A 27,594-nucleotide genomic window follows, 5' to 3' on the forward strand; every position below is an offset into this window, starting at 1 on the left:
CATTATCTACATGACATTTAATGTTGTCTGATCGGTTGTTGAATACATGGAAGTAAGAATTTTCCATGGTTGAATAGATATGTACCTGTGTATTTAACTCCTTTTGGTACTAATGTTAACCCCTTGAAGTCTTTGGAAAGGTTGATTTTTACCCTAGCGTTCTGTCCACATTTTACACTTTTTTTTGGAAAGAATAACTATTTTAAATGCAAAGGATATTACTGAACGTATATAGTGCAAAGTGGTCATCGAAATGTCACGTTTACTGTTGAAAGGGAAGTTCGGTCTATGTCCTCTTCTCGGAAATGCTGAAAACACATAGTGCGCCATTTAGACGCACGCCAATTCTTCCTCCTCACAGCATTCTCCCACAGAGCTTTCCGACTTTCATTTTTAGGAATTCTAAAATCATACAGGAGAAAAACACGCTATAGTACAAGTACCGATGAAGCACACGTTCATTCACAATGAAGTTGTAAAATCACACTTAACGAGACCACTTACATATGAAATATTATTCCCTTCGATTTCGCATCACAATCAGAACGATTCGTACATCCCAACACCACACAAGTCACCATAATAGCGCAAAATCTTTCCAAAAGCGAGCGACAAGCCTATGCACACAAGCTTACAGCAGCAATGTTTTGGTCGGATTGAGATAGCTACCCTCGGCTTCACATAGCTTCGCAGCTGTGACGTCACGGCGTCTCCCTCTATTCTTACCTCCATGGAGCCTCCCCATCCTCCCTGGAGTGAGGAACACTCATGGAAGTAGAATAAGGGGAGATGGCGCTACAGACTTAAGGCCCGTCCACACGCAACGATCTGTCTGCGCAAATGTCTGCGCACATCACATCTGCGCAGACAGATCGTTGCGTGTGGACAGAAGATTTGCACCAATATGAGGTGTGTGGAAACCTAGAAGTTGGAGTTGGAGGTTTGAGCGAAACCTCTCAAATCTGTGGGTTCAAACCACATCTGCGCAGACAAGTTGGAGCGTGTGGACAGGAGATCGCCGCAAATCTGGCGCGAAACAGCTGTTTGCTCAGTCTAGTGTTTGTATTTGTGCGCACAGGGCATTTTTATTTTATTTAGCGTATGGCATTTAGACGCAATTGTTATTACAATCAATATGCAAAATTGTAATAATTTGGCATTAGATATTCTTACAGTTATTACAATAGTTATACAGAATTATACAAAATTATACAAAATTACACATAATACACATGTTACAGTAGTTATACAAAGTTATAGTAGTTTGGAAGTAATTACAAACAAACATCTAATGAGTTAATATATGCAATTGATTCTGGAGTCGCCATCAGGAAATCTTCTGGAGTCCCATCATAGGCTGTCCTGGGGCAGTCTTCTATTATGTGCTGGATAGTTTGATTTTCTCCACATTGACATAGCGGCGATTCTGTCATGCCCCACTGGTAGAGGGAATAGGCGCATCTGCCATGTTTTGTTCTAATTCTGTTTAAAGTTGCCCAGGTTTTGCGTGATAAGTCAAAACCTGGAGGCTTCTGGGAGATACATGGAAGTTTGCTGATGTTCTTTAAGGACCATTCTTGGTGCCAGGCGCTGGTTATGTTGAATTCTTCCTCTGTTGCAGATGTGGCTATTGCGGTTCTGATGGGTGACCTTCTGGAGCGGAGGCGGCTTTGGGTGGCATCTTCAAAATTCTCATGGATGGGTAGATTCCGATTGCTCATTATCTTTTTGTACTCTCTTATAAGAGCGTTTGTGCGGCGTAGGTTAGGGCGTGGTATGTGGCTTAGTACTGGGAGCCATTCCATGGGTGTAGTCTTTATTACACCAGCGATCATTCTCATAGTGTTATTGAGCTGTGCATCGATTCTATGGGTGTGGGGGCTGTTTAGCCATACCGGCGCACAATATTCGGCAGCTGAGAAGACGAGACTTAAGGCTGATGTCCGTAACGTAGTAGCTGCCGCTCCCCATGTCGTTCCACAGAGCTTCTGTATAATGTTATTCCTTGTTTTTAGTTTCTCTGCTGTTTTCATTAGGTGACCTTTGAAAGAGAGTGTTCTATCGAGGGTCACACCTAGGTACTTTGGGGTTTTATTGTGGGTAAGCCATGTGGTCTCGAATTTTATTCTGAGCTCCCTCTTAGCCGCTTTATTGTTTAGGTGAAAACATGATACTTCTGTTTTGTTGGCGTTAGGTTGCAGGTGCCATTTTCGGAAATATTCTCCCATCTTCTCCAAGTCAGCTGTTAGGGTCTCCTCTGCCCCTTCAAATGACTGACTTCTCGTTGCAAGGACCCAGTCATCGGCGTAGCCAAACTTCTTTGATCTTGTTTCCTGTATGTCTGCAATGTAGAGATTGAAGAGGAGTGGTGCAAGCACCGATCCTTGAGGTAGGCCATTTTTTAATTTCCTCGGTGAACTAATATCTGAACCCATGGTGACTTGGATCGTTCTGTCATTCAGCATGTTGTTTAGTAGGCGAGCTGTTAGTTTACATGGGATTATGCGGAGGAACTTATAAATCATGCCTTCTCTCCAGACTGTGTTGTAGGCAGCTGACAGGTCTATGAATGCTGCAGAGGTTTTAAGCTTTCTTTGGAACCCAGCTTCAATGTACGTCGTGAGTGAGAGAACTTGATCGACACACCTGCGGTTTGGTCTGAAACCTGCTTGTTCGATTGGTATAGCATTGAGTATTTTCTGGCAGGTTCTATTGTAGATGAGCCTTTCTAACAATTTATATTTTACTGGCAGTAGTGCTATGGGCCTGTAGCTCTTCGGTGAGTTTGTTGGTTTCCCTGGTTTTAAGATGGCTATTATTTTCGATCTTTTGAGGTCACTAGGCACATTACCGGTTTGGATGATGTCGGTGAAGAATCTCGCCAGCCAGAGTTTTGTGTATTTACCGCAGTGTATCAGGAGTTCTGGGTTAATGCTATCGAGTCCTGGTGTTTTCCCTGGCTTGACCTCTTTGAGTGCTGTTTCTATTTCTTCGAGTGAGAAAGGGAGAGCGTATTCAGTTTCTGTCGCCTTATTCCTCAGATTCCTGAGTTCTCGTTTTATCTTGATCGTGTGTGCTCTGTCACTAGGGGCTCTGGACGTGGTCACTATATGAGATGAGATGGTGTTTGGGGAGCCGTTTGCTGTCTGTCTTTGAATAGGTGCTCCACTTCCTAATTTCCTTAACAGGGTCCATGCTTGTCGGCTTGAAGTCTGGAAATTCAGGCTCTCCATTGCTTCTGTCCATTTACGTTGTCTTGCAGTATCAAGACTGTGGAGAAGGTCATCGGCCAGTTCTTTGTCGCCCGTCTTGAGGAAGTGCTGGTAGAGCTCGTCACTGTTTTTGGACCACCCTGGGACATACTCTCGTCGGTATCCCCTAGGGATGTGCTTCTTGGCAGTGCTTATTACTGCTCCAATGAATCTTCTATAGTTTTTATGGGTAGGTGGTATCCATCCTAGACATTTATCAAGGTCTCGAGAGTACTTTTCCCAATTTGCGTTCTTGAAATTCCATCTGGGGCAAGGCATGGAAGTCACCAGTGGGATTTGGCTGCCAATTTCAATAATGACTGGTCGGTGCTGGCTATGAGGAAAGTCGCACAGGACTTTACGGGTAGCTGGTAGTGGTTGGTTATTTCCGTCAGTTGAGGTGAAGCATAGATCCGGGTTGTATTCCTGCTCCCAGGCAGCTGATCTGAATGTGTAACGGTCTTTCGCATCAAAGATAAGGTTAAGATTTTCATTTTCAGCCCAACTCACCAAGGTTTCACCATTAGCATCACACTCCTTATATTTCCACTGTTCGTGTTGGCTATTGAAGTCTCCCAGATAGATTGCTGGGTGAGGTTGAGCCTGAATTACTGATCTTGGCCATGGAGTGGTTGGAGGTTTATAAATATTTGTAACGGTTACGCTCCCAATTTTTACTGTGACATTATGGATTCCATCACCTGACGACGTGGAGATAAGGGAGGCATTTTCTATATCATGTCTGATGTAGGTTGCAACACCATGAGTATGGTGGTAAGTGGCACCAAGTAATTCAAATCCGGGTATTTTGCCCCTTTTCCGCAGTTGTACTTCAGTACTACAATGTGTTTCCTGAATGGCGATCAGATGCACAGGGCATTAAAATGGGTGATACTCGTCAGTGTTCTCGAAAGTTTGTAAGTGAATTCATTGAAATATGTAGAAACCACCAATGTTTGTGGAAGATTAAAAGTAAAGAATATAGTGACTGGCGACTGAGACAAAAAGACAGCAGCACACAATGCTCTAATTGAAAAAAATTGCGTGCAGTTGACGCCTCGGCAAACAGAGAAGCAGTAATAAAAAAAAATCCTTGCGAACTGTTTACCGAAAAGAGTTATCCAAAGTTCAGAAATCTAGAAGATCTGGTGTAGGAGCAGATCAAGTATACCAGCCAATGTTATGGTATTTTGATCTGCTTGGCTTTCTTAGTGATCAAGAAACGGCAAGACCAAGCAGGAGTACAATTGAAGATGAAATTGGAGTGTCAATGTTACCGCCAGCCGTTCATGAGGGGAAATTGCCCTTCTCATACAAGCATTTTTTCTCATAATATGAAGGGTTACAGGCATTAAGAGATAATTATAAGTTTCGACATCCATCCGCAAATAATTTCGCCAGTCGTTAGGTTCGCCCTGCAACTCTCGCAGTAAATTTAAGTAAGAAAACTGCTTTCGCTTTAGCAGCCACTGTCTACACCATTTTGCCCACTTTCTCTGTTTCCTGCGGTTCATTTGAATGTTTTTTGCAACACAAGTTGCGAACACAGATCACAACAGAACTTCCTCCATTTCTATATTTCAAAATAACTGAATTAAATTTTTGAGGTTTACGGGGAGCATAGTCGCTTGCCACTGATATTTCTTTTCTACACCGGCAGATGGCGGGCGAGTAGTAGATTGGGGTTTGTGTCGTGTGAACACACCACATTTGCAGCGATCTTTGGCATGTACAGACATCTGCGCCGATGTCTGCGCAGACAGGTCGTTGCGTGTGGACCGGGCTTTACGCTGTACGTTGTTTGGAAGCCAGTGGGCGAGGCCTGCCGCCATCTGGGATACCCCAAAACATTAGCAGGACGAGTGTTTACAGTTGCTTCTTGTTCGTTCTTTCTGTCGTGTGCACGCGATATTTGTTTTATATAGTAAATGTTACACTGTTTTAGTGAACAACACAGCATAAGGAATGCAACTTCAAACGGTTTTCTTGTCTTAAATGCGTACTCGGTACAGTAATACGACACGAAAATATGACGCTTCTGGCCTCGGTACTGTAATTCCTTTTTGTTTATACACTTAGAATAACAGAGAAGAGAAGTATGTACTATGAAAAGCGTGCTTTCGTAATCAATTTCTATTCACTTTCATTGTGTTTGTGTCGGTAACTGATAGAGCCAGAACTCCAAAAGCAATGATTGATAGTTTAGAGGCACTGATTTGTATTCATTGCATTTTCAAGTCAAATGCAAGTTTTAAATGTTCAAGTTTTCAAGTAACTTACCTTTTTTCCTGTGGTATCCCACAGATGTAAGCAGGGATGATATAAACAAGCCAGCTGTCATGTCAACAAAGTGAAAGATTCGTTAAATAACGAATGAAAAGAACTGAATTTAAGATTGTCAGACCCATTGTAGTTTACACATCTCCTTTGTTTTTAAAATTGTACCTAACAAGTGACATTCAGTGTGGCAAATAATAGCAATGTACAGAGTAACACGACAACACAGTGATTAATGTAATGATCTAAATAGCCTGGACTTAGATAGGGAACTTTGTTTTAACAAATACGTAACCCTTTCAGTACTTATAATTTAACCACTGTAACAGGTGTTCCACACATTTTACTGAAGATTTAATTAACGACATGTAGTTACATTACTTTTACATTAAATTATTGCATTTTAAAACATTAGTCCCCATTTCCAGGATATTCCTTGCCAGGACTTTTCAGTTACTTGAAAATAACCAAACAATGAAAACCAAGTGTATTGCTCACCTCCAGAGAGCTCTTCGCGTTGGTGTGATAGGAACTCTAAAGTCAAATGACAGAAATATAACCATACTGTAAAACTTTATAGTGCATCAGAATTTCAAGTCTATATAAGAAAATAGCGCTTAAATAAGTCCACTTAAGAATGAAGTGTGATTGTTTAAACTTTAGACTACAATCAGATTGATTAGTACACCCGTAAGAAATATAAGCCGGCATTTGTTATCAAAACACTTCATGACTACACCGAATCAAACCACCAGAAACGAATGTTCTGGGGTAGCTAACATGGCGGATCTTCACTTGGGTCGGCTTCCAGTTTGTGACGTCATGACAACTCCTCTTATTTTTACCTCCATGGGAACACTGGAGGGTTTGGTATGTAGTTTGCATCTGAAAGGCGCTAGGGTTGTCAATCGAAGTCACTGTCTGTTGCACAGATATTGCGTGCAATATTGTGGAAACTGAGGTGGAGGGCAATGTGACTGACCGTAGCAGGAGGTGGCGGAGGCCAATGTTGGTTCTTCCATTGCTGGTAACAGCGTTGAATCACCTGTGGTTAGTAGCTGGTTGAGATGTATAGCCGAGGCCAGTGAACTGCTCAGAGTAGTAACTGGGAGAGCACTTATTAGGTCACCAGCCAGGAAGAGTTGTGAAGACACTGCTGCAAAATGCAGTGTTTTCAGTAGGTGGAAAGTCTTGACAAGGCTTGTGTCGATCATCTTGGTTGTGTCACATGAGGATGCATGTGTTGCTTCCACTTGGAACTTGCGGCTGACTAGATTGACCAAGACATCATCTGGTTGAATGTCTCCCACGTCAACCATGAGCATTTCTGGTTCAGGGGATTGCCATCCAATCTTATGAAAGATGTATGGATTGTTGTCATCCTGTAGGTTGTTCGTATCTTCTTTGGTGATTAGAGTCCACATCAATTTTGGTCTGTCAACACAGTCCATAATAGGGTTGCCAATGACATCAATATTGAAAGTGTGACTGCCGCAGTTCATCACTTGGAATAGTTTGTTGTAGGGACACTGTAAGGCCGCCCATACAGCATTGTTTTGGAGCAGCATGTATCTGCAGTCCACAAGTCTGGGGCTGAATGTGTGGAAGGAGGAGGCAAGAGTGAATTGTGAATGTGGGTTTTGACCCATTGCACCATTCTGGAGAGATCCAGTGGGTCTGGTGTAGAAACTGGTAACATAAATTCTGCTGGCAGTGTGGGCATCTCACCGTAAATGATCTCTGTGAGCAAGGAATGTAGGTCGTCCTTCAAGACCATGCAGATGGGAAGATGCACCTGCAGAACCGTCTCAGACTATCCACCCCCATGAAACATGAGTGCTGTCTTCATCATGCTGTGCCCTTGTTCCACTAGGCCATTACACTGTAGATGTTATGCTATGGTACCATGGTGGGAGGTGTCACAGAAGAAGAATTGGAGGGGCTGTGTAGCATCTCTTTCTAGAGTACCGTCCCAGGAGCTGAGTTGCCAGTGTCCCTTGCGATAAAGAGTTCAGGGTATGGTATAGGGCGTGCCAGTGAGATTGCCATCGCAAGTGATTCCTTAGAGCAGGCGAATGGCGTTTGCAAGTCTATGGGGCATACTAATTCCCATTTCCCTCATCCATGAGGCTCAATAAGCAGTGCCTGAACTGCCACTGCTGAGGTAAGATTCGACGATAAATGCTGAAGGGACCCAGGAACCGGCGAAGGTCATGGTAAGTTCACGGTTGCAGTAGCTGACGAACGAATTCAGCATGGTCAGGAGTTGGTTTGATTTCCTCTGCATTCAGAGTGTGTCCAACGAATGTAACTGCATGCTTCTAGAACTGCGACTTGTCTTCATTGATTATTACCCCTGAGACATGTAGGGCAGTGAAAACGAGTCTGAAGTGTTTTTCGTGACTGTAGAAGTCAGTGGAGAAAATTAAACTGCCACCAACCGACTTTGAAAAGTACTCCATCACTTAATTGCTGCTGGGTACACACCGCGTTTTCCAGTCATGACATTATTAACAACTCGAATAAGCTGAAAGGTGTAATAATGGCTGTTTTACGGATGTTGTCTGGAGACATTGGGATTTGGTAGTTTGCGGCAGTCAATGAGACAAAAAATCCTTGCTCCCAAGAGAGAATGTGTAAAATCTTGAATATTTGACACTGGTAGATGTCATGAATCATGCAGGGATTAAGGAACCTGTAGTGCCCGCATAGTCTTACAGAACCTTTTTTTCTTGGCTATTAATTTTATGGGTGATGACCAAGCACTGTCCGAGGAACGGATGTTGTCTGCTTGCAACATCTCGTCTACTGTTGTCTACCTAGTGGCGCCGTGTCTTGTGGCAAATTAGTGGGCCTAGAGTCGTGTTGAAGTAGTGCGTTGGGCAATTCATAATAGCGCATGGAATGAAGTAATTTCTCATGCAAATAGTATCTACCGTGCTGTGTGCATAAATCGACTATCGAAACGTTGCCTGTGTTTTCTGTTGAGTCTATGGGTTGCTCAGAATTCCTTTGTTCATCTGATTGCACGAAAGTCTATGGAATTATTTGTTTGTGATGTGTTAGATTGTATTTTGTTCAGATGTTACGTTATAAGTTGATTTCACATTATCAGGCAATCTGTGAATCGCTAGTAAAGGAAAGAAATAGTTGAAAAAGTGGAGTGCAGTGCGCATTTATGGGAACGTCTACGTCTAGGAGAATGGACGATAGTGATTCGCGATCGAGATCCGACGATAGTTCAGATCAAGACTCAGACTTAGCAACCATCTTGCAATATCTGATTAGGAGGTGTGTATTGTCTAGTAGATAAATATTAGGTAATGAATGTGGTGCAGAAATCAGTGGTGCGTTCATGATATTGTTCGTTAGATGGGCATGTGTAATTATGTCATGAATGCGCAGTATGGTGGTGACATGTTTGGTGAAAACAATCTTTGCTTTGGGAGTGTAAGAAAAAAAGTTTTTAGCAAAAGCCTATCCAGTGTGGTTGTGAATTCTTTTCAAATTATTCGTGTAAAGTACAGAAACGCATTTACAGTTGTAAAAGGTAGGAATGCACAGCTGATCGTAACTCTTTCTAGATTTGAGTTTGACTCAAACGTGTTTAGTAGATATTCGAGTCAAGATTTCACATGTTCTTTTGGTAGTGTAAGTTGTAGTGTTTGACATAATGTAGATGGGAGGGAAACGTACTGGTCAAATTACTGTAATATGTATAGGACGTAACATATGATATAAAGTTATGGTTGCAGTAAAATGTTGATTACACTGCTTGCTGTTTATGAATCTAATACTAGTGAAAAACGGGCTGTTAAGTGATCGACAACCTTTCTCAGTCGGACGTTATCACTTTAAAACTTAATGTGGCAGTTCTGTGGAAACCATGAAATTTGTTTAGAAAAATAGTATCAGTTTTCTGATTTGGTGAGAACCACACAAATGTCCAGAAATGTGTCTTGAAATACACATTCTAACATGTTGCCGATGATGTTTGCAGCCATTACTCAATAGAGCTTCAAATGTTTTGAAGAACTGAAGCTTTCCTACATGGTAATCCCTGGAAAGCCTAAGACTAAATCTTTCTGATGATGGCATCCGCCAGCGGGACTGTAGTACTGTTTTTCTGGCGAGGTGGAATGCAGAGGTAGAGACATCCTCCTTATTTATGTATGTCTTGGGCAGTTTAATGATTATACATTCATTTATTGTCTGTAGAATAACAGTATGGTATGCTTCGTAGGCACATTAATTTAATATTGAATTCTTATTTTGGGATAAGAAGTTTCATTCATTCATTATTGATTAAGCAGATGTATTTTGTATGCCTTAAAAAGTTTGATATGTTGGTTCATGAGTTTTCCGCCAAGAGAACCAGGAAGACTTACCGTCTCATAGTTGTCATTAAGAAGCTACTGTATTCCAAATTGTACTGTTCGGTCCTTCCTTTTTTTTTATAAAAAAAAAAAAAAAAAAAAAAAAAAAAAAAAAAAAAAAAACAAACTGATTTGTGAAGATGATGTTCATAATTGTATCTGCAGCTGTGTGGGCCTGTAGTTTAACCTTTAGGCTACTTCTCTTGTATTGTACTGCTGCAAAACGTGGGGGGAAAAAGGAAAACTGCTTCACCTGACTGAAGTTGTACAAGCTGTCACAAAATCACTGTTTGTCATTCTGTGCTCTCTCCTACAGAGAGACACGGAGCCATGAAGCCATGAGAAACATGTGCCCAGCAGTTCTACCTTTCCATTTATCAAGAATGGATTATGTAGGGGCATTCCATATCAGTGGATCAGTTTTAGAGATGCCCCCAGCTTGACCAGTTCCAAATCTAATGAAATTTTTAAGTGGCATCACCAGTGTCGTGGGTGGTTATGTGCAGCTTCTCATAAATAGGGTTCCCAAGTTTGCACCACTTCCACACATGCGGAAAAGCCAACTTCAGATAACTTTTCTGAAAGTTGCAAGCCCATGCTTTTTCATACCTATACAACATTTTGTGCTGAATAAGAATATATCAGTGATTAGATTTATTAAATACATGTGGTGACGGTTGTATTTCCTCAAAGATGGTGGGAAATTTGTTGTGTGCCTTGCCCACAGAGCAAGGCAGTGCAGTGGTTAGCACGAATTGGACTCACATTCGAGAGAACAACTGTTCAAATCCCCAATCAGCCACCCTGATTTAGTTTGTCCACAACTTACCTAAATCGGTTGAGATGGATGCTGCAGTGGTTCCTTTGAAAGGGCATGGCTGAATTCCTAATCCATTCTTTCTTACTCTGAACTTGTGGTCGGTCTCAAATGACCTTGTTGTCGGTGGGACTTTATAAGAATTAATCTTCCTTCCTTCCCCTTTGGAGAGCTCGTCTTTAACCAGCCATAAATCATAATTTTATGGCCAGGTTCAACCAAGAATTTCTAATGTGGTACTCGGCCATGCTGTCCTCATGTGTTTTTTTTATACAATAGCCTATGGACTTCTCCATCAAAATATATGCACATGCAAAATTTTTAGTATTTTTGGAGGTCCATATCTCAATTGGATGTTCTTCAATCTTTTTTGTCATTCTGTATCTCGAAAGAAGCCATACTGTTTAATTTTAGAACCATGCCTGTGCTTATGGATGAAAAACGTCACTCAAAGTTGTTATTTTTCATAAATAGTGTATATGGTGTAGTGTGACAGTATTAAGTAAGCAGAAGAAAATGGGTCTAGTTACGTATAAATCAACTTTCAAACGATAAGCAGGAGTAAAACAAACGAAAATTCAGAAAGTTTGAATTTAAAATGTACTGTAACTGGAATAATTGTTTTTCACTAAATAAAATGCCAATACTGTCTTGTTCAGCTCATGTGCCAGTATATTGCTTTCTGTATGATGGTGCTGGTTGTGGTTGTGTGATTTTAACTATGTGTTGCTATGGACTCCAGCAAGTATTTTTAATGGATGTGCTGTGGAAGGGACAGACAGGGCCATGGGCTGACTAAGGATCGTTTTGTTCTAATGAAACATCACATCAATTTCCCTCCCACAAAGCATTGTCGTACACACAAGCAACATACTGTGCACACAAACTACCTTGACACATGATGCAGTGGCTGATGGGAGTCACCATAAATGGGAAGTGCCTCAACAGTTGCTCCTACGAGGCACCGCACCAAATGTCAGCTTAGTTTGTGCAGCGGACACTATGTAAACCAGTGGGATTGGTGGCCTTTGGCGAACCATCGTTTCTGTTCAAATTGAATTTGTTCTGTTGGTTTCTGTGTAAAAAAAAAAAGTTTCAAAAGTCAAGCAGATTAAAATGTGTCACTGTTTGGTTATGTAATGGCCTCTGCAAACTGTAATAGGGTGCCAGTCTTTCAGATTCAGCACAAGGTGATTTCACATGGCTGGTTCCAGAGAAATTTCACTCAACAGAGCTACCAAATTTCATGCAGACATAAATTGATAAATTTCTTCTGTTGGACAACAGATCCATCACTAAACTAATGAAAGTGCTTACAATTTAACGTATCACTATCATCAGATATTTGATCAGTCTCATTATGAATGCACAAACTGCAATGCTGTCATGACAAAGACTGTCACTATCAATACAGAAACTGCTATTCTGTAGTTTTTTGGCACAAAGGGATGCGATGTAGCATGGCTGTTCGCTCAATGAAACCCTTGAATGACATCTTGAAACCAAATTAATAGTTGTCAGCAAAATCCAAAATGATCTTTTTGCCATCTGCAGCAGTTTCATTTAGGAGCCTAGGGGAGTCCAGTACCAGATTTCACTCGAAGTATTCACTGTGTAGTAAGTGTTCACTGCATCCATATAATAAGTAGTCATTGATTTTTGCTCATTTTGAGGCTGTAGTTGCTTATGAACTAATTCTTGTCTACTTCTGGGACAAAGCATGCAAACTTTATTAAGGAACTGTGTCAACTTGCCAGTGTGAGAAATGTCAATTGGCTGTAAACCTTTCTCAAAATTTCTTTTCCCCCTACTGGATTACAGCAGGTATTTTGGTGGAATTGAAATTTTGTCACCAGTGCGACATTGTGGTATTAACGAATTTGGTCATCTTGCATACGGTCAATTCCAAATCTAAGTTTTAAAAGTTCTTTGTCCAATGATCTTTATTTCACAGGCTTAAGCTGACTTTTACCATAATAAAATGAAGGCATATGACTGTTAATGCCATCTCAACTGTGAAAAAATTAGAATCAGCCACCTCTTGACTTCTGGGACAGTTTAATAAAGGAAGCTATTGAAATAAAAATTACCACAAACACCCTGAATAGAGACAGTGGCTTGCAGCTCAGCACTGCGTGGGATCCAGCGATTGCGCGGTTGAAGAGGGCACATCAAATGCCGACTCAAAACATGACAATATTTGGCACTGTCGCGGGCACCAGTGACGTCACAGCCGGCAGCTAGTGTGTATATAAGGGTGCACCAACAGCCCACTGGCAGTCATACCACTTGACAATGGCCAAGGTGTGCTTGGCCGAAAGCTCGTGTAGTTTTAAGCAATTGACGCGGTTGGAAACCTGAGAACTTTTTACTGGATGTTTCCGCCGCAAGACTCTGCATTCTTACACCTCTTGGTTTAATTCACAAAATATATAAAACACAAATTATTTCAGTCACAAAGCTTTCTACAAACAAGCTAATCACAAGATCAAAACCAGATAGGAAATGACAGTTCACAGAAAGTATATATTTAATTAACAATGGTGTAAAAATGTATTGGCACTATTTCCAAAAATGTATTAAATAATGTTGCAAAAAAAAAAAAAAAATTCAGTAACAAAAATACAAAACTTTTGGGGGTTCATTTCATGCATGAATAGGCATGAGTCTAAAATTTAACTGTATAGCTTTTGAAGCTGAAAGGATACTCTTCTTAGACATACAAAGATTAAAACATCATGATGGCAACATACTGAACAGAGTTTCCAATAATGTCTTAAATAAAGTTGTAAAAAAATATTTTCAGGGATGAATTTATGAAAACTTTTCGGAGTAATTGCATGGATTATCATGTGTAATAACACAACTTCAGTTTTCGTTGATTTTACTTCGTTTACTCATTTATGTTACATTCGACCATGCAGTCGGTGTATGAAAAGTAATAGCTTTGAGTGATATTTTTCATCCATAAGCATTAATTAAATTAAACTAAGATACTTTTGAAGCTGCCTCATGAACTACAGACATTGCTAAGGTGGGGTGGCTTGTATGCCTCAACAATTTGAGTAACTATACCTTGGGTGACACCACAGTGAGGGTTACCTGTGGAGAGGCCAAACATGTGGTTCCTGAAGAGGGACAGCAGTCTTTTTGCTAGTTGCAGGGGCAACAGTCGGGATGTTTGACTGATCTGGCTTTATAACCTCAGTCAGCATGGTCATGCTGTACTGGTACTGTGAGCTGCTGAAGGCAAGGTGACACTGCAGCCATTAATTTCCCCGAGGGCATAAAGCTTCACTGTATGATCAAATAACGATGGCATCCTCTTTGGTGAAATATTTTGAAGGTAAAATAGCCCCGCATTCAGATCTCCAGGTGAGGACTACTCAGGAGGATGTCATTATTAGGAAAAACGAAACTGGCATTTGACAGAGCGGAGTGTGGAATGTTAGACCCTGTAATTGGGTATGTAGGTTAGAAAATATACAAATTGTTGTGTTGAAGTTCATGTAGTGGGGATAGGTGAAGTTCGGTGGTAAGATGAACAGGATCTCTGGTCGGGTGAATAGTGTGTCATGAATACAAAATCAAATAGTGGTAATGCAGGGAAAATAATGAATTAAAAAAATAGGAATGCAGATAAGCTACTATGAGCGGCCTAATGAACGCGTAATCTTAGCCAAGGTAGAAACAAAGCCATTACCCACCACAGTAGTAAAAGTTTATATGCTGAGTAGTTCCACAGATGATGATGATGAAATTGAAAGAATATATGATAAGAGAAATTACTGAGCTAGTTAAGGGAGGAAAAACTTAATTGTGATGGGTGACTGAAGGAAAAATTGACCAAGTATGAGTAGGACTCACACTCTAAGGGTTCCATAAAAACGGTTCATCCATCCCAAGAATGGAGACTCTTGATAATTTTTGCCTATTGTTGATATTGATGCTGGCAAGATATCAGTGGACAGAATTTAGAGACTTTAGAGTGTGATTTAATTTTAAGTTTCAAGTTGAACAGTAAAAATTTTTTTATGATATAATCACAAATTAAGACTTTTTTTCCTCCTTGCCAAATTTCATGGTTCTAGGCCAACGGAAAGTACCCTATAAGTTTTAATGATTGATTTTGCAAGCATCAAAATATGTAACATAAATGACAGTATCTTTTGATTGCATTGACTTAGAAACACCAGTGCTAAATGACCATAAAGATTAGAATGTGGCATAATTTTCAAATTGACGCCTCTCTCCGTTCCTGAGAAAAAGTGTTTTTAACAGATGGACAGACAACAGAGTGATCCTATAAGGATTCTGTTTTTACTGACAAGAGGTATGGAACCCTAAAAATAGTAGGAGAATATGGACTGGAGGAAAAGGAATGAAGGAGACAGCCACCTGTTAGAATTCAACATAGAACTTAACTTAATCATTGCCAATGATTGATTTAAGAACCATGAAAGGAGGTCGTTTACGTGGAAGGGACCTGGAGACACTTGGTTACATAATGGTACGGCAGAGATTCCAGAATCAAATTTTAAACGGTAGGACATTTCCTGTGGCAGATGTGGACTCTGACCGTAATTTATTGCTTGAGAACTGTACATTAAAACTTAGGAACTGACAAAAAGGTAGAAAATTAAGGAGATGGGAGCTCACAGAGGCAGAAGATAGAGGGTACAACTCTCTAAGAAATGAGATTTATGGGAAACATAAAATGACAGAGCAGGAGTACCTAGAGGACAAGTGCAAGTCTATAGAAGTGTGTACAACTAAGGGTTGAGATAGATATTGCCTGCAGGAAAATAAGAGACCTTTGCAGGAAGGAGAAGCAGCTGTATGAATATCAGTAGCTCAGATGGGAAACCAGTACTAACCAAAGAAGGGAAGGGTGAAAGGAATATATAGATGGGTTGTACAAGGGAAATGGAAAAAAAAAAAAAAAAAAAAAAAAACTTGTAGAAGCCAGCTTCAGGTAATATCAGTTTGTGTTCCAGAGAAATGTGGGAATATACAAAGCAATATTGACTGTATGACTTATCTTAGAAGATAGGTTAAGAAAAGGAAACCTAGGAAACATTATACATATAGCATTTACAGATTCAGTGACAGCTTTTGACAGTGTTGATTATAATATGCTCTTTAAATTTCTGAAGGTAGCAGTGGTAAAATACACGGTGCAAAAGATTATTTACAACTTGTGCAGAAACCAGGCAGCAGTTAATAGAGTCAAAGGGCTGAGCAAGCTGTGAAGGAAAGCAAGAAGACATTTGGAAAGGGAAGGAAAGTTCAGGGAGAAAAAAATTCAAGTTTACAGTTTGTCAGTGGCATTGTAATTCTGTCAGAGACACAAAGGATTTGGAAGTGTAGTTGAACAGAATAGCCAGTGTCTTTAAAGAGTACATAAGGCGAACATTAACAAAAGCAAACCAAGGGTAATGAAATGTAGTTGAATTAATTCAAGTAATCCTGAGGGAATCAGGTTAGGAAATGAGACATAAAAAGTACTAGATGAGCTTTGCTATTTGGACAATGGCAATAAAGAATTTCTGAAGAAGAGAAATTTATCAACATTGAATATATATTTAAGTGTTAGGAAGTCTATTTTGAAGGCAATTGTCTGGAGTGTTGCCTTGTGTGGAAGTGAAACGTGGTCAGTAAGCAGCTCATACAAGATGAGAATAAATAGAAGATTTTGAAATGTGATGCTACAGAAGAATTCTGAAGATTTGATGAGTAAATCACATAAATGAGTTGGCACTGAGTAGAATTGGGAAGAAGTGAAATTTGTGCATAACCACAGTAAAAGAAATGCTTGATTGATAACACACATTTCAAGACATCAAGGAATCATCAACTGAGTGCTGGAGGGAAGTGTTTAAAGTTTTTTTTTTTTTTTTTTGGGGGGGGGGGGGGTTAAAATGCAGAGGGATGAGTACGATATGCAGATACATATTCAAATGGATGTGGGTTACAGTAGTTAGTTATTTGGAGATAAAGAGGCTTGCACGTGATAGAGTAGTGTGGAGAGCTGCATCAACCAGTTTTCAAACTGCAGGCAACAGCAGCAATTTTTGAAGCTTAAAGAGTAATATTTATAGATATACCAAGATAAAAAAGTACCCAAAATGTTTTCATCAGATTCTCAGTTGCAAATATTTTGATAGGGAAAGATTATGGCTGATTTAAAGGTGGGCTCTCAAACCCATTTTTGAAGTAGTACACCTGTCATCAGAAGTATTTAAAAATCTACTCAACTATATATTCTTATTCAGCACAAAAAGTTGTTTGGATCTACAAAAGCAGGTAAGAGTACCTTTCATAAAAGTTTTCCATAGTTGGCACTTAAAAATGTGTGCGTGTGATGCAGACTTGGGACTAAGAGAGGCTATAGAAATGGAACCAAAGCAGATATTGAGCTGAAACTTTGTAAATATCCATCCAAGACATTGTGAAAACTTCCTGTAAAATTTGTTTAGATTGGGAAGTGGCTGAGCTGTGATCTCTGGTCCAGTTCACATGGAATGACTCTTTAGAAAAATGAGCCATTGTTAGTAGCGTGGAATTAATAGGGCAGTGGAAACCATTCCACTGAAAGTAACTATTGATCCACAGGATGTGCTTCATAGAAAATAGATGTTAACTTCTTCCCTTGCAAACTGTTCTGAAGGTAAAGCACTGTCACCCATCTTATCTGAGTTTGGAGATTGCTTGAAAGCCAGGTGAATAACATCAGTGTTCTAAGACTATGAATGTGAAATGTTAGAAGTTTGAATTTTGTTGGGAAATCTGTAGAGGGTGATGGTTGGCTTCATAGAAAAGATAATGATGAGCAGAAAAGGGAACATGATAGACTACTGGTCTAGCAATTATAGTATAATAATTGCAAAATATTGAGCAAAAGATGTAAAATTTATTCACACAGTTACGTTAAAAGATTCAGCTTTACTACAGAAAGGTGGTCTGATGAATTGAACAACATACAGAGCTAATTCAATGTTGTGTGGATTGTGTAGTAGAGTTTGATTGAACTGAAGAAATTTCCATTGGGCCACTTCTCCTGCTTGCCTGAAGAGTATTTCCATAAAAATTCTTAAAATGAATGCATCCCATTATAATACGAATAATATTGTGTAGATCTAATATTAGAATCATACATGAAGGTGAACAGTTTTACTGTGTTGTGTTTACATACAAAGTACGAAGTCTGATAATCATTGCAGATTACAGAACTTTAGTAGGGGCGGAAAAGAAAGACAAATTAAGAGTGACTGTGGGGCTGGCGAGAAAGAAAGGATAAATCTCTGTAGAAGTGTATGGTAGTGTTAAAGTGTATCCACGTATGGGTAATAATTTAGATCAATCCCTAATAAGGATAAACAACTGACAGAAAATACCTTGGGCAAACAAGTCAGGATGCTTCAGGTTGACACAAACAAAATTAAATAAATTCAATAAGAAGTATACTAACTGAAATGTTTCTAGCAGGAGATTTGCCAGCAGACTTTCAGAGGTAGGGTCATCATAACTTAAACCTACCCCCAAAAACATGCTTTTTTTGCTAAAAAATATTTTAATAAACCAGTAAACCTAACTACACTTAATTAATATGTTAGGTAATTAGTATTACACAAATTAAAAAGGGCCATCATATTTAGTGAAGGCAACTGTTCACTGCCAGAGTATTTTGTTTTGTTAATATTTTGTTTTAACTTTCCATGCAATATAAGAAACACCATTAAATAACATTTACAGTTCTAAAAAAAAAACTTCAACTTTATGTCGAATCTTAATGACTGTAAACTACAGTTTACTGTAAAGACAGAAATTTGTACAGTGTGTTTGAAAAAGGTTTTCTTAGATTTCATGTGTTCTAGAATCTGTGCAAAGTGACATACGCTATTCAAATTTGGCTCCCCTGTGCTTGGCGGGTCTGTTTGACCTTGAGATGACACCAGTGCTGTTTTTTTCCCCCTGTTCCCTCAGTTCTCTCCAGGTGTGCAGTGCAGAGCAACTCGGCAAAAACGTGTACTCTGCAACAGGAAGCACAGTGTGTTATTTGACTTGTGAAAACTGACTCAGTTATAACAGTGCAAAGTAATTTTAGATGTCAGCATGGTGGTGAACAACCTAAGCAAAAACTACCCGTCACTGGCTAAAATCTTTTGTGGAAACCAGTAGTGTTTTAAAAGCAAAATCACCAGGTAGACAGAGAAATATTGAAGATGTTGTTGAACAGATCTGCATTTCACGTGTTCGAATCCTGAACTAGTCATTGGCCAGATGTAGTCTACAATTAGGAGTGCCTAAAGGTACTTTGTACGATGTGCAATAAAGACTTAAGTTGGATGCCTACAAATTGCAACTGTTACATGAAATGGAACCTACTGATAAAATTGAAAGGTATGAGTTTGCTGTTGACTTTATGCACAGAATTAATAATGATGTCAGTTTTTTTAAAAAAAGATTCTCTTTTCTGATGAGGCTATATTTCACGTCAGTGGAACAGTTTATCGCCCATAACTGCAGAATTTGGGGGGCAGAGTATCCACATATAGTTATTAAGCATCAACATGACTCTCCCAAAGTTAATGTCTGGTGCAGTTTGATGGAAGATCGTGTTATTGGTCCTTTTATTTTTGTAGAAATGAACAATAAACGGGGCCTTTTACTGTGACATGTTGACATAGTACGTTTTTACCCAAATGGATGATATTGAGGCGGAAAAGGGGCTTGTGTTTTTCCAACAAGATGGCGCCCCAACTCATTACAGTAGTTACATGGTTAACCATGTGTGTGTGACTCATGACACTCGCTTTCCAGGAAGGAGGATAGGCAGGGCTGGCCCAATACGTTGGCCACCATGAAGCACAGACTTAACCCCACTGGATTTTTTTTTTTCTTTTGGGGCCACATAAAAAATGTTGTGTACAGTGAAAAGATCAGAGACATCAATCATTTATGGGAAAGAATTGTCGTGGCTGTTGGGATAGTTACAAGTAAAATGTTGGTGAATATGTGGCGAGAAGTGGAATATTGTCTTGATGTGTGCAGGGCAACAAATGGATCCCATGTTGACATCTGCTTAAAAAAATTGAAGGAATTCTCTTTCATGATATGTACTCATTGATATAATTTTTTGTTAATTTCCCATTAAATTTTTACTTAACACTAGGGAGTTCTTTTTCAAACATCTTGTGTATCTCCATTAATTTCTCATGTCCTTTCTATCCTAAAATCTTTCTTAATTTTGAACAAATGACCTTTAGGTGGAGGAGATTCTCTCAAGGGATATAGTGCTGGCACGGCAATAAATGAACAGTAATAAAGTAGTTGAAGAATAGGTTAGTGTTTTGAGTAAGCTACTCAAAGAAATTTAAATTGATTTACATAACTGTCTATAAAAAAAACTCAATGAAACAACTAAAACTAAAAACCAGAGGATCACTTATTTTCAGCACCAAGGTTTCCCTCAACCTGGTGGTGGTGCTTGGGGGGGGGGGGGGGGGCAGCAGTAATGATCATTTGGCTTTTGAGAAAGTAAATTTAAGAGAGCTTGTTCCATTTAAAGTGTAAACAAATGACATACTCCAAAATTACAGCAAAATCAGTTCTTCATTCCTCGCATCCCACCATGGCCTTCCCCACTCCGACATTGCTAGCTGTAAGTCTCAGTCTAGGTATTATTCCTGATCTGCAGATCACTGCTAATAAAAAATAACCATAATGTGCATGATGGTTATAGATGATATCCAGATGTGATTGATACTACAGCCAGAACATGTTAAGAGTGTTTATAGCTGGCCAGTGTGGCTGAGCAGTTCTGGGCGCTCCAGTCTGGAACCGCGCGACCGCTACGGTCGCAGGTTCGAATCCTGCCTCGGGCATGGATGTGTGTGGTGTCTTTAGGTTAGTTAGGTTTAAGTAGTCCCAAGTTCTAGGGGACTGATGACCTCAGATGTTAAGTCCCATAGTGCTCAGAGCCATTTGAACCATTTTTTTAGTGTTTATACTGAGCACTACTTTTTCCCTGTGGTATCTGCCGCAGATTTGGCATAGAATCTGAAAGGAATTCTTTTGTGTCCTGGAGCGTTGTTCAGTTTTAACAATTTCAGCGGTTTCAGCACCACTAACAATAATATCTATAGCACTCATCTTTGCGGTGATGGGAGAATTAGATTGGGGCAACACCCCTGGATTTACAAAATTTTGTTGAAACATTTCAAAAAGGAGTTCAGCATTTCTACTTTTGCTTTGCTACCATCAGTTTCAGTCTCTGTCCATTAACTAACTTTGGAACCACTAATGGCCTTTACATGTCACCAAAATTTCTTTGGATTGTGGCAGAGATCCTTTGATGATAATCTGCTGTGGCAATTGTTGAAGGGTTCTCGCATTGCACTGTTGACAGCCATATGTTTCTCAATCAGTAACTCCCTGTCTCTAGTCGTATGTTGTGTTTTACACCTGTAACGCAGCAGTCTGTTTCTTTCTAAGATTTTTGGACAAGGTGGTTGTGGAGAGAAGCAGCGATTAGTATGATTAATCAATAATTCAAAAACAGTCTTAATTGCATTTATTATTATTATTATACCGCCAACCGGTTTCAACCCGATGTAGGAGTCATCTTCTGCCGTTATGTAGACAAGAGTGACACCACCAGCAGTTGCCCAATGGTGTAAACACCCAGAAGATGACTCCTACGTCGGGTTGAAACCAGTTGGCGATATAATAATAATAATAATAAATGCAATTAAGACTGTTTTTGAATTATTGTTTCTTTCTAAGATTCTTTACAGTGACCGTGTATCATGGATGGTCCTCTGTTCTGCTAGGTACACCTTCTGGCATAAAACCTGGTTGCTGCAGAGTCTAAATCCAGGCAGCTCACGAGATGGGACAAGTAACATGACCACACTGATAATACTCAAAGTCCAGTTGTGTACACAAGCTGGCAACACTGTTGACTGTGGCAGTTCCTGAAGGAAATTTTCTTCTGTCCCAGCTGTTATGCTTTGTCTAGGCCTGTTGTCTAATGATAAACTGCGCGTTATCTGAAGACAGTGTCTCGCAGTCGAAACCCCAATAGCTTAAATTTTTATGGAGCCTTTCATCAGAATAAAAGTCTTGAGTTTAATGATAACACACCCACAATGTGTTTCACACTCTGACACTCTGATAATAACAGTTCTGCCCAATTTCTTGGCAAATCGTCTGCCTTCGAATGTCGCATATGCCACAGCTCAGCGGGTCCCATTTGCTGGCTATCGGCAGTGGCTGCAGTGGGGGCACTGTGCTCCCTCACTCTTTGTCGCAAACTTCAGCTACTGATTATTGCGTTGGAGAGTATAAAATGCTTTATTGTTATTGAGTGAGTTTCACAAAAAGTCTAAGATTCGCATTTCATGCTTGACAGCAACAGAGGCAAATGACTCATTTTAGAATGAAGATTATTGTATGAAACTAGATATGCAAGACATCAGTATGGCTTAAAATTATTATAGTTTGTATCCAATAAGAATACCTCATTAAATTGTTTAATGTTGTTATTAATGCTATATTTCATTTCTTTTACTTTCAAAAGCAGTTCTTTAATGCAGTTTTTTCATCAGGGATTCATATGTTTTTGTCATGCGACGGTGATTAACTGTGGTGTAACTTGTTTCTCTATCATTATTTGTTTTCTTATGGCAAATGTATTTGATAAACTGTGTGAATACCTTGGAGTGTGAAGTCTGTAGCAACAAAGGCACAGTGCACATTCTGAGGTCCACATATGCATTCATGTAGAAATTAATACTGATTTAAGGTATTCAATTACATTTAAAGCAGCAAAATTGCCCATTTTTGAAGCTACCCAGAGTGGAAGGAAGTTGCTAATGCTAGTGTTGGCTAGTGTCTACAGGGGAGCCTAATTGCTATTACACAGATTTAGCACAGAGGAACTATATGCACTTCAAAACTATTCCCCTGGCATATGGGGTCTACATGACAAACAAAACTTAAATTCATATTGTTGACTGTAGAGTTGAAGCTCTTGAGAGATGTGTGTAGTGAAGAAGCTTGGTTTCCACAAAGCAGACATTGTTGACCAATAACACAGCTTACAAGTTGAGCTTGTGAGAAGACTTAATGTGCTAAGATTTTATTACAGAATTTCTTCTGGCAATTTGCAACGCCATCAAATAGAACAGAAAACAAGGACCTAGAGTCACTGCACTGTGATTAGAACTGACAACTCACACTATCCTTACATGCCAAGACATGTGCAGAACCACTGAGCTAACGAGATGCTTCTGGGAGCAAGTCACTCACATTACAAAATTGGTCGTTGAGCTTCATAACCAAATGTTAAAGATAAGAACAGCATTCATGCAGTCCAAAAATTAAATTTTCTGTTTCAGTATCTCATCTTACATGAGGATTATGTTGCTTAGGTCATCAAAGTGGCAAGATATAGCCAATGAATTTAGCAGGACGATTCAAGACCACATGCAGAAATAAATGAACTATCACAGGTTTGTCAAGTATTTGGAACAATGTCGCCAGTTCTTAGCTGTGCTAGGAATGGCTATTTAGTCAAATGCTTCTCGTACTTGCCTTATGAGGGCTCTCAGAGGGAGAGACACGAACTCGTTTGGTTTTTATGGAACGTTATCTCCAGATACATTGTATTGTCACCTTTCAGACAATTCAGTTATATTGAATCTAGAATTCCTCATATTTGAATCTATTCTATGATGCCATTGTTACATAATTTCAGTGCATGAACAGAAAAACTAGTGATATTAGTTTCCATGCAGCATATGGCTTGTGAGATATTGAGGTATATGATTTTCCATCACTATTATGATTTCCCCAACATGCAAAGAAATAAAATAATTCACTGGTTTGCGTGCAGTCTTGTGCCATATACAAATAGAATTTCATGACTACCATGAGAATACACAAGTATGTTGGTGGGGGTAGAAGCAGGAAGAAATGCAGTTAATTATTTAATGTCACACAGTTACCAATTCATTGGAATATTCAGAAGAGAAGAAACTGAAAATTGTGTTCATTAACACACACACACGCACACACACACACAACTGTAAATGTTCGAAATTTGCAATTCTGTGCATCCATGTGCATCATTGACCTCTACACATGTAATGCATACTAACTAGCGTGCTCATTGTTATCATCATTTTCTCCTCTTTTTTGGTCCCTAAATGATGAAAAGAAACCAAGTCCATGTCACTAGTGGTTCCTGTGAATCTTTCAGTGGTTTTTTTGTTTTTTGCTTGGCATTCGCAAAGCAGGCCACTGTGCTTGCAGACATGAGGTATTGGATAAAGGTTACCAGAAGACTTATGAATTGTAGTCGAAATCAAAAGTCACAAGTGAAACAAGCATGTGATTACCCATAATTTCCATGTGAGTTTGTGGGCCTGTATCAATAAAAGGAAAAATAAACTCTGATTTGTGCATTGGCATAACTCAAACACCAGCAGCAGAACAGAATTCTCAGCCAGTCTTCCATTTACAGTTGTTAACTCTATAACCAGCAGCTGAGCCAGTGGCAAACCATTGTCATGGTAACAAATTTGTAGCTACCTATAGCAGTGGCAGAGTCCATACTACATATTTGATTGCTGATTAATACACATGGTGCCCATAAAGTAAGTATCCATTTTCATTTTCCAGATGTGCTACAACAAAATAAACATATTTAAAGAGAGTAGCTAATACTGTTCAACATGTGTAGCTAATACTGTTCAACATGTCCACCTTCATTACCAACACACTGTTCCCATCACCTTGTGGTTGCATGGAACACTCGCAGTAACATTTGAGGGGTTAATAGCAAGCATGCCTCTCATATTCACCCTTTTCAGTTCATTCAAATGTGGCACCCTGGAAGCATAAATTCGGCACTTGATGAAACCCCACGCAAAAAAGTCCAGGGGAGTGAGGTCAGGGAAGCGAGCAGTCCACATGTGACCTGCAGCTCTTTCTATCCACCTCTTAGGAAAGGCGTTGTTCAGGTACTCCCGGACAATTTTTGCATAGAGGGGTGGTGCCCCATCTTTTTGATACATGTTGGAGGCAAAGATAACCATCCTGTTGCAAGTGTGGATCCAAGAACAACTACAGCATGTCCAGGTAGGTTGTTCCGGTAATTGTCTTTTCAGCAAACATAAATGGCCCATAGATCCTATCTTTTGTGAGGCCATTGTAGACTGTAGAGACTTCGGTAGAGTCCCTTTCCCACTCGATGAATTCAAGGGGTTGCTCTTCTGCCCAGATTTGGCAATTGTGTTTGTTGACACCGCTGAACATTACCTGATTCATCAGGTCCTCCTCAGCCACAACCTCCAACAGATCATGACACATGGCTGCTCATGCCGCATGGTCTTCATCCTGTAGATGGTGAAGCACCTGGGTATGATATGCCTTCTTTTTAAGGGTGTACTGAAGCACTTTCCACACTGTGGATTTTGGTATGGATAGTTCACGACTCAGACAGTGGGTAGATGCTGTTGGACTTCTTTCGATAGCTTTCCTCATATGCTGTACAGATTTTGGGCTGACCGGTGGTCGTCTACCGTGTCTCTCGTCAGCTACAGATTCTGTACTCCGGAATTTGTTGACGAACTTCCGAATGGTAAGTCTTGTAGGGGCATCCTTCTGATACTTTCTATCAAACAGCCTCTGAACCTCAGCATTGGTTTCGCCATGTAAACAATGTTCCAGAATTGTGATTCTTTCGGCAATTGTTAACATTGTGATGTCTCTTCAAGGTACCTGTAACAGAAATAATCCACATTTACATTTTCCACAAAATGGATACTCTATGGACACCCTGTACTGCGACCCGAATTTATCTATCTTTGCAGTGTTAAATCAACAGAAATTGTTGCTGAGTTTGACCTGCGTCACTGGCCTCCCATTGTCGTCTTAACTTATTGAGCTTTGCCTACTGGCCTGGAAATTAAATGCCGAGGTCAAAGTGGATATTCTGTGTTGTGAAACACCCAACATTCTGTTCTTCCAGAGTCACTGGTCATATCCATCGGTACCAAATATGGACATGAAGCTCTTATGAGTGAATAATTGACAATAATAATTTTAACAGTAACAAACTAATATTGAATGAACAGCAAAGGACCTGGAAGAGCAGCTGAACGGAATGGAGAGTGTCTTTAAAGAAGGATATAGGATGAACATCAACAAAAGCAAAACAAGGATAATGGAATGTAGTCAAATTAAATTGGGTGATGCTGAGGGAATTAGATTAAGAAATGAGACACTTAAAGTAGTAAATGAGTTTTGCTATTTGGGAAATAAAATAACAGACGACTGTCGAAGTAGAGAGGATATAAAGTGTACACTGGCTTCTAATGTCTGTTGGACGACACGAGACAGTGTGGTATTGAGTTGCAAGGCTCACACGTTGCTCAATTCAGTTAACTTGCACGTTGTGTGTAGCCGATCCTCTTCTCTGGGTAATCAGCTACGTCGATTTCCCCAAAAGCTTCTTCTCCAAAGACTATAGCTGGCTAAAGGAATTTATTAAACTACTCTCTATCCTTGAAACAATTTGGGTACTCGTAGAATACTTTTCAGTTCAATCACTTTATATTTTCAAGTTCCACAGACAACAATTTCTGCAAGCTAACTTAGTCCTTAAACATTAGACTCATTTATACATATTCAAATATCGTTCACAGCCAAGACATGAAGTAATTCAAAAGTCTCTAGTCTCAAGCGAGTCCAATATATGAATGTACATAGAAATTTATATTCAATTTACAATCAACACAGACACTAAAGAGTACAGAATACTACATAAACTTTTCTTGTTCTTCTCTACCTGTACATGGAAACTCTGTGGAACGTAAAGCAGGTACTTGTCTGCCGCCGGGTCCATCTTTTCCCCCTAACTGTTTTTTGACCTGCACATAAAAATAGGCGATGTGCAGTAGGGCGTACTCCTTTCTCCCACTCACCTCTAAAATATCGGGTGTTCAAAACAGTGGAAGGCTGAGTGGTTCTAGAATTTACTCCGAAATTCTCGAAGCAGTACGTGTTCCCCCCCTTAAATCGAACACAATATTTTATACAATCATTATGTAAATTTATATCCCATACTGATCTAACAGTATACATACCAACATAGATCTTTATACTCATTTAGAATAAACTGTAGCTAATATTTCATTTATTCTACTCTCACTCTATTTGGACATCAAACTCGAATATTCAGTGGTGACCTGGTAAGCTTTCCTAATATTTAGGATTTGTTAGGTCTCTGTCTCAATTTCCAATCGCAAACTCCAGGTGTTCACGACACTTGAGTACTTTATTCTTTATTCTAATTCTTTGTTCTGTTCCTTTAGTATGCAGTGGTCTTATTATTTATAAACTTTTTGTTGTCTGGTGGAACTCTGGGTAAAATAAAAGTGTTCCTATTGACACTCATAAAACATAATAATGCTAGTGAAGTATAGAATTCAAACTTGCCAGAATAATTTCTACAAAATTTTGTAACTTTTGTCACAATACTGCTCTTTCCCCTCTAGAAACAGTACCTATACCTCACATATTGGTTGATCCTATGAGTACCCTTTCTCCTTCCGTTTTGGTAGGTACGCCCCATTTTTAATTCCTATTTTCCTATGGTTCAGGTCAATCCACTTCTTGGTGCCCCTGCTGCACAGTATAGGTCAGCCTTTCTTAGGTCTGCCTATCTGCTCTTTTCATCCAATACATGCTGAGTGCGCTTCTCCTTATCCTTCTTGAGTAGGCGTCACGGTTCATTGCCCTAGTACACACCTATAATTAAATATTATGTGGTAAAATTAAAATCTACTTCACACTTTACACT

The 27,594-nt window shown here is 39.6% G+C and overlaps 1 protein-coding gene across 4 annotated transcripts in view; it reads left to right on the forward strand.

Annotated features, from left to right (window-relative positions):
- The first annotated feature begins 8,549 nt into the window (after positions 1–8,549).
- The window catches only part of LOC126482852 (DDB1- and CUL4-associated factor 11), a 134,189-nt gene continuing 115,144 nt past the window's right edge, over positions 8,550–27,594 (forward strand). For 2 of the 4 annotated variants that reach the window (XM_050106570.1, XM_050106571.1), the window contains exons 1-2: positions 8,550–8,819; positions 9,529–9,675. In XM_050106570.1, coding sequence (XP_049962527.1) covers positions 9,617–9,675 — 59 coding nt within the window. In that variant the 5' untranslated portion in view covers positions 8,550–8,819; positions 9,529–9,616. The remainder of the gene's footprint in view (positions 8,820–9,528; positions 9,676–27,594) is intronic. The other 2 variants (XM_050106568.1, XM_050106569.1) reach the window with 1 other exon arrangement.

The sequence above is a fragment of the Schistocerca serialis genome, chromosome 1, assembly GCF_023864345.2.
Source record: "Schistocerca serialis cubense isolate TAMUIC-IGC-003099 chromosome 1, iqSchSeri2.2, whole genome shotgun sequence".
In the NCBI taxonomy this organism is placed as follows: domain Eukaryota; kingdom Metazoa; phylum Arthropoda; class Insecta; order Orthoptera; family Acrididae; genus Schistocerca; species Schistocerca serialis.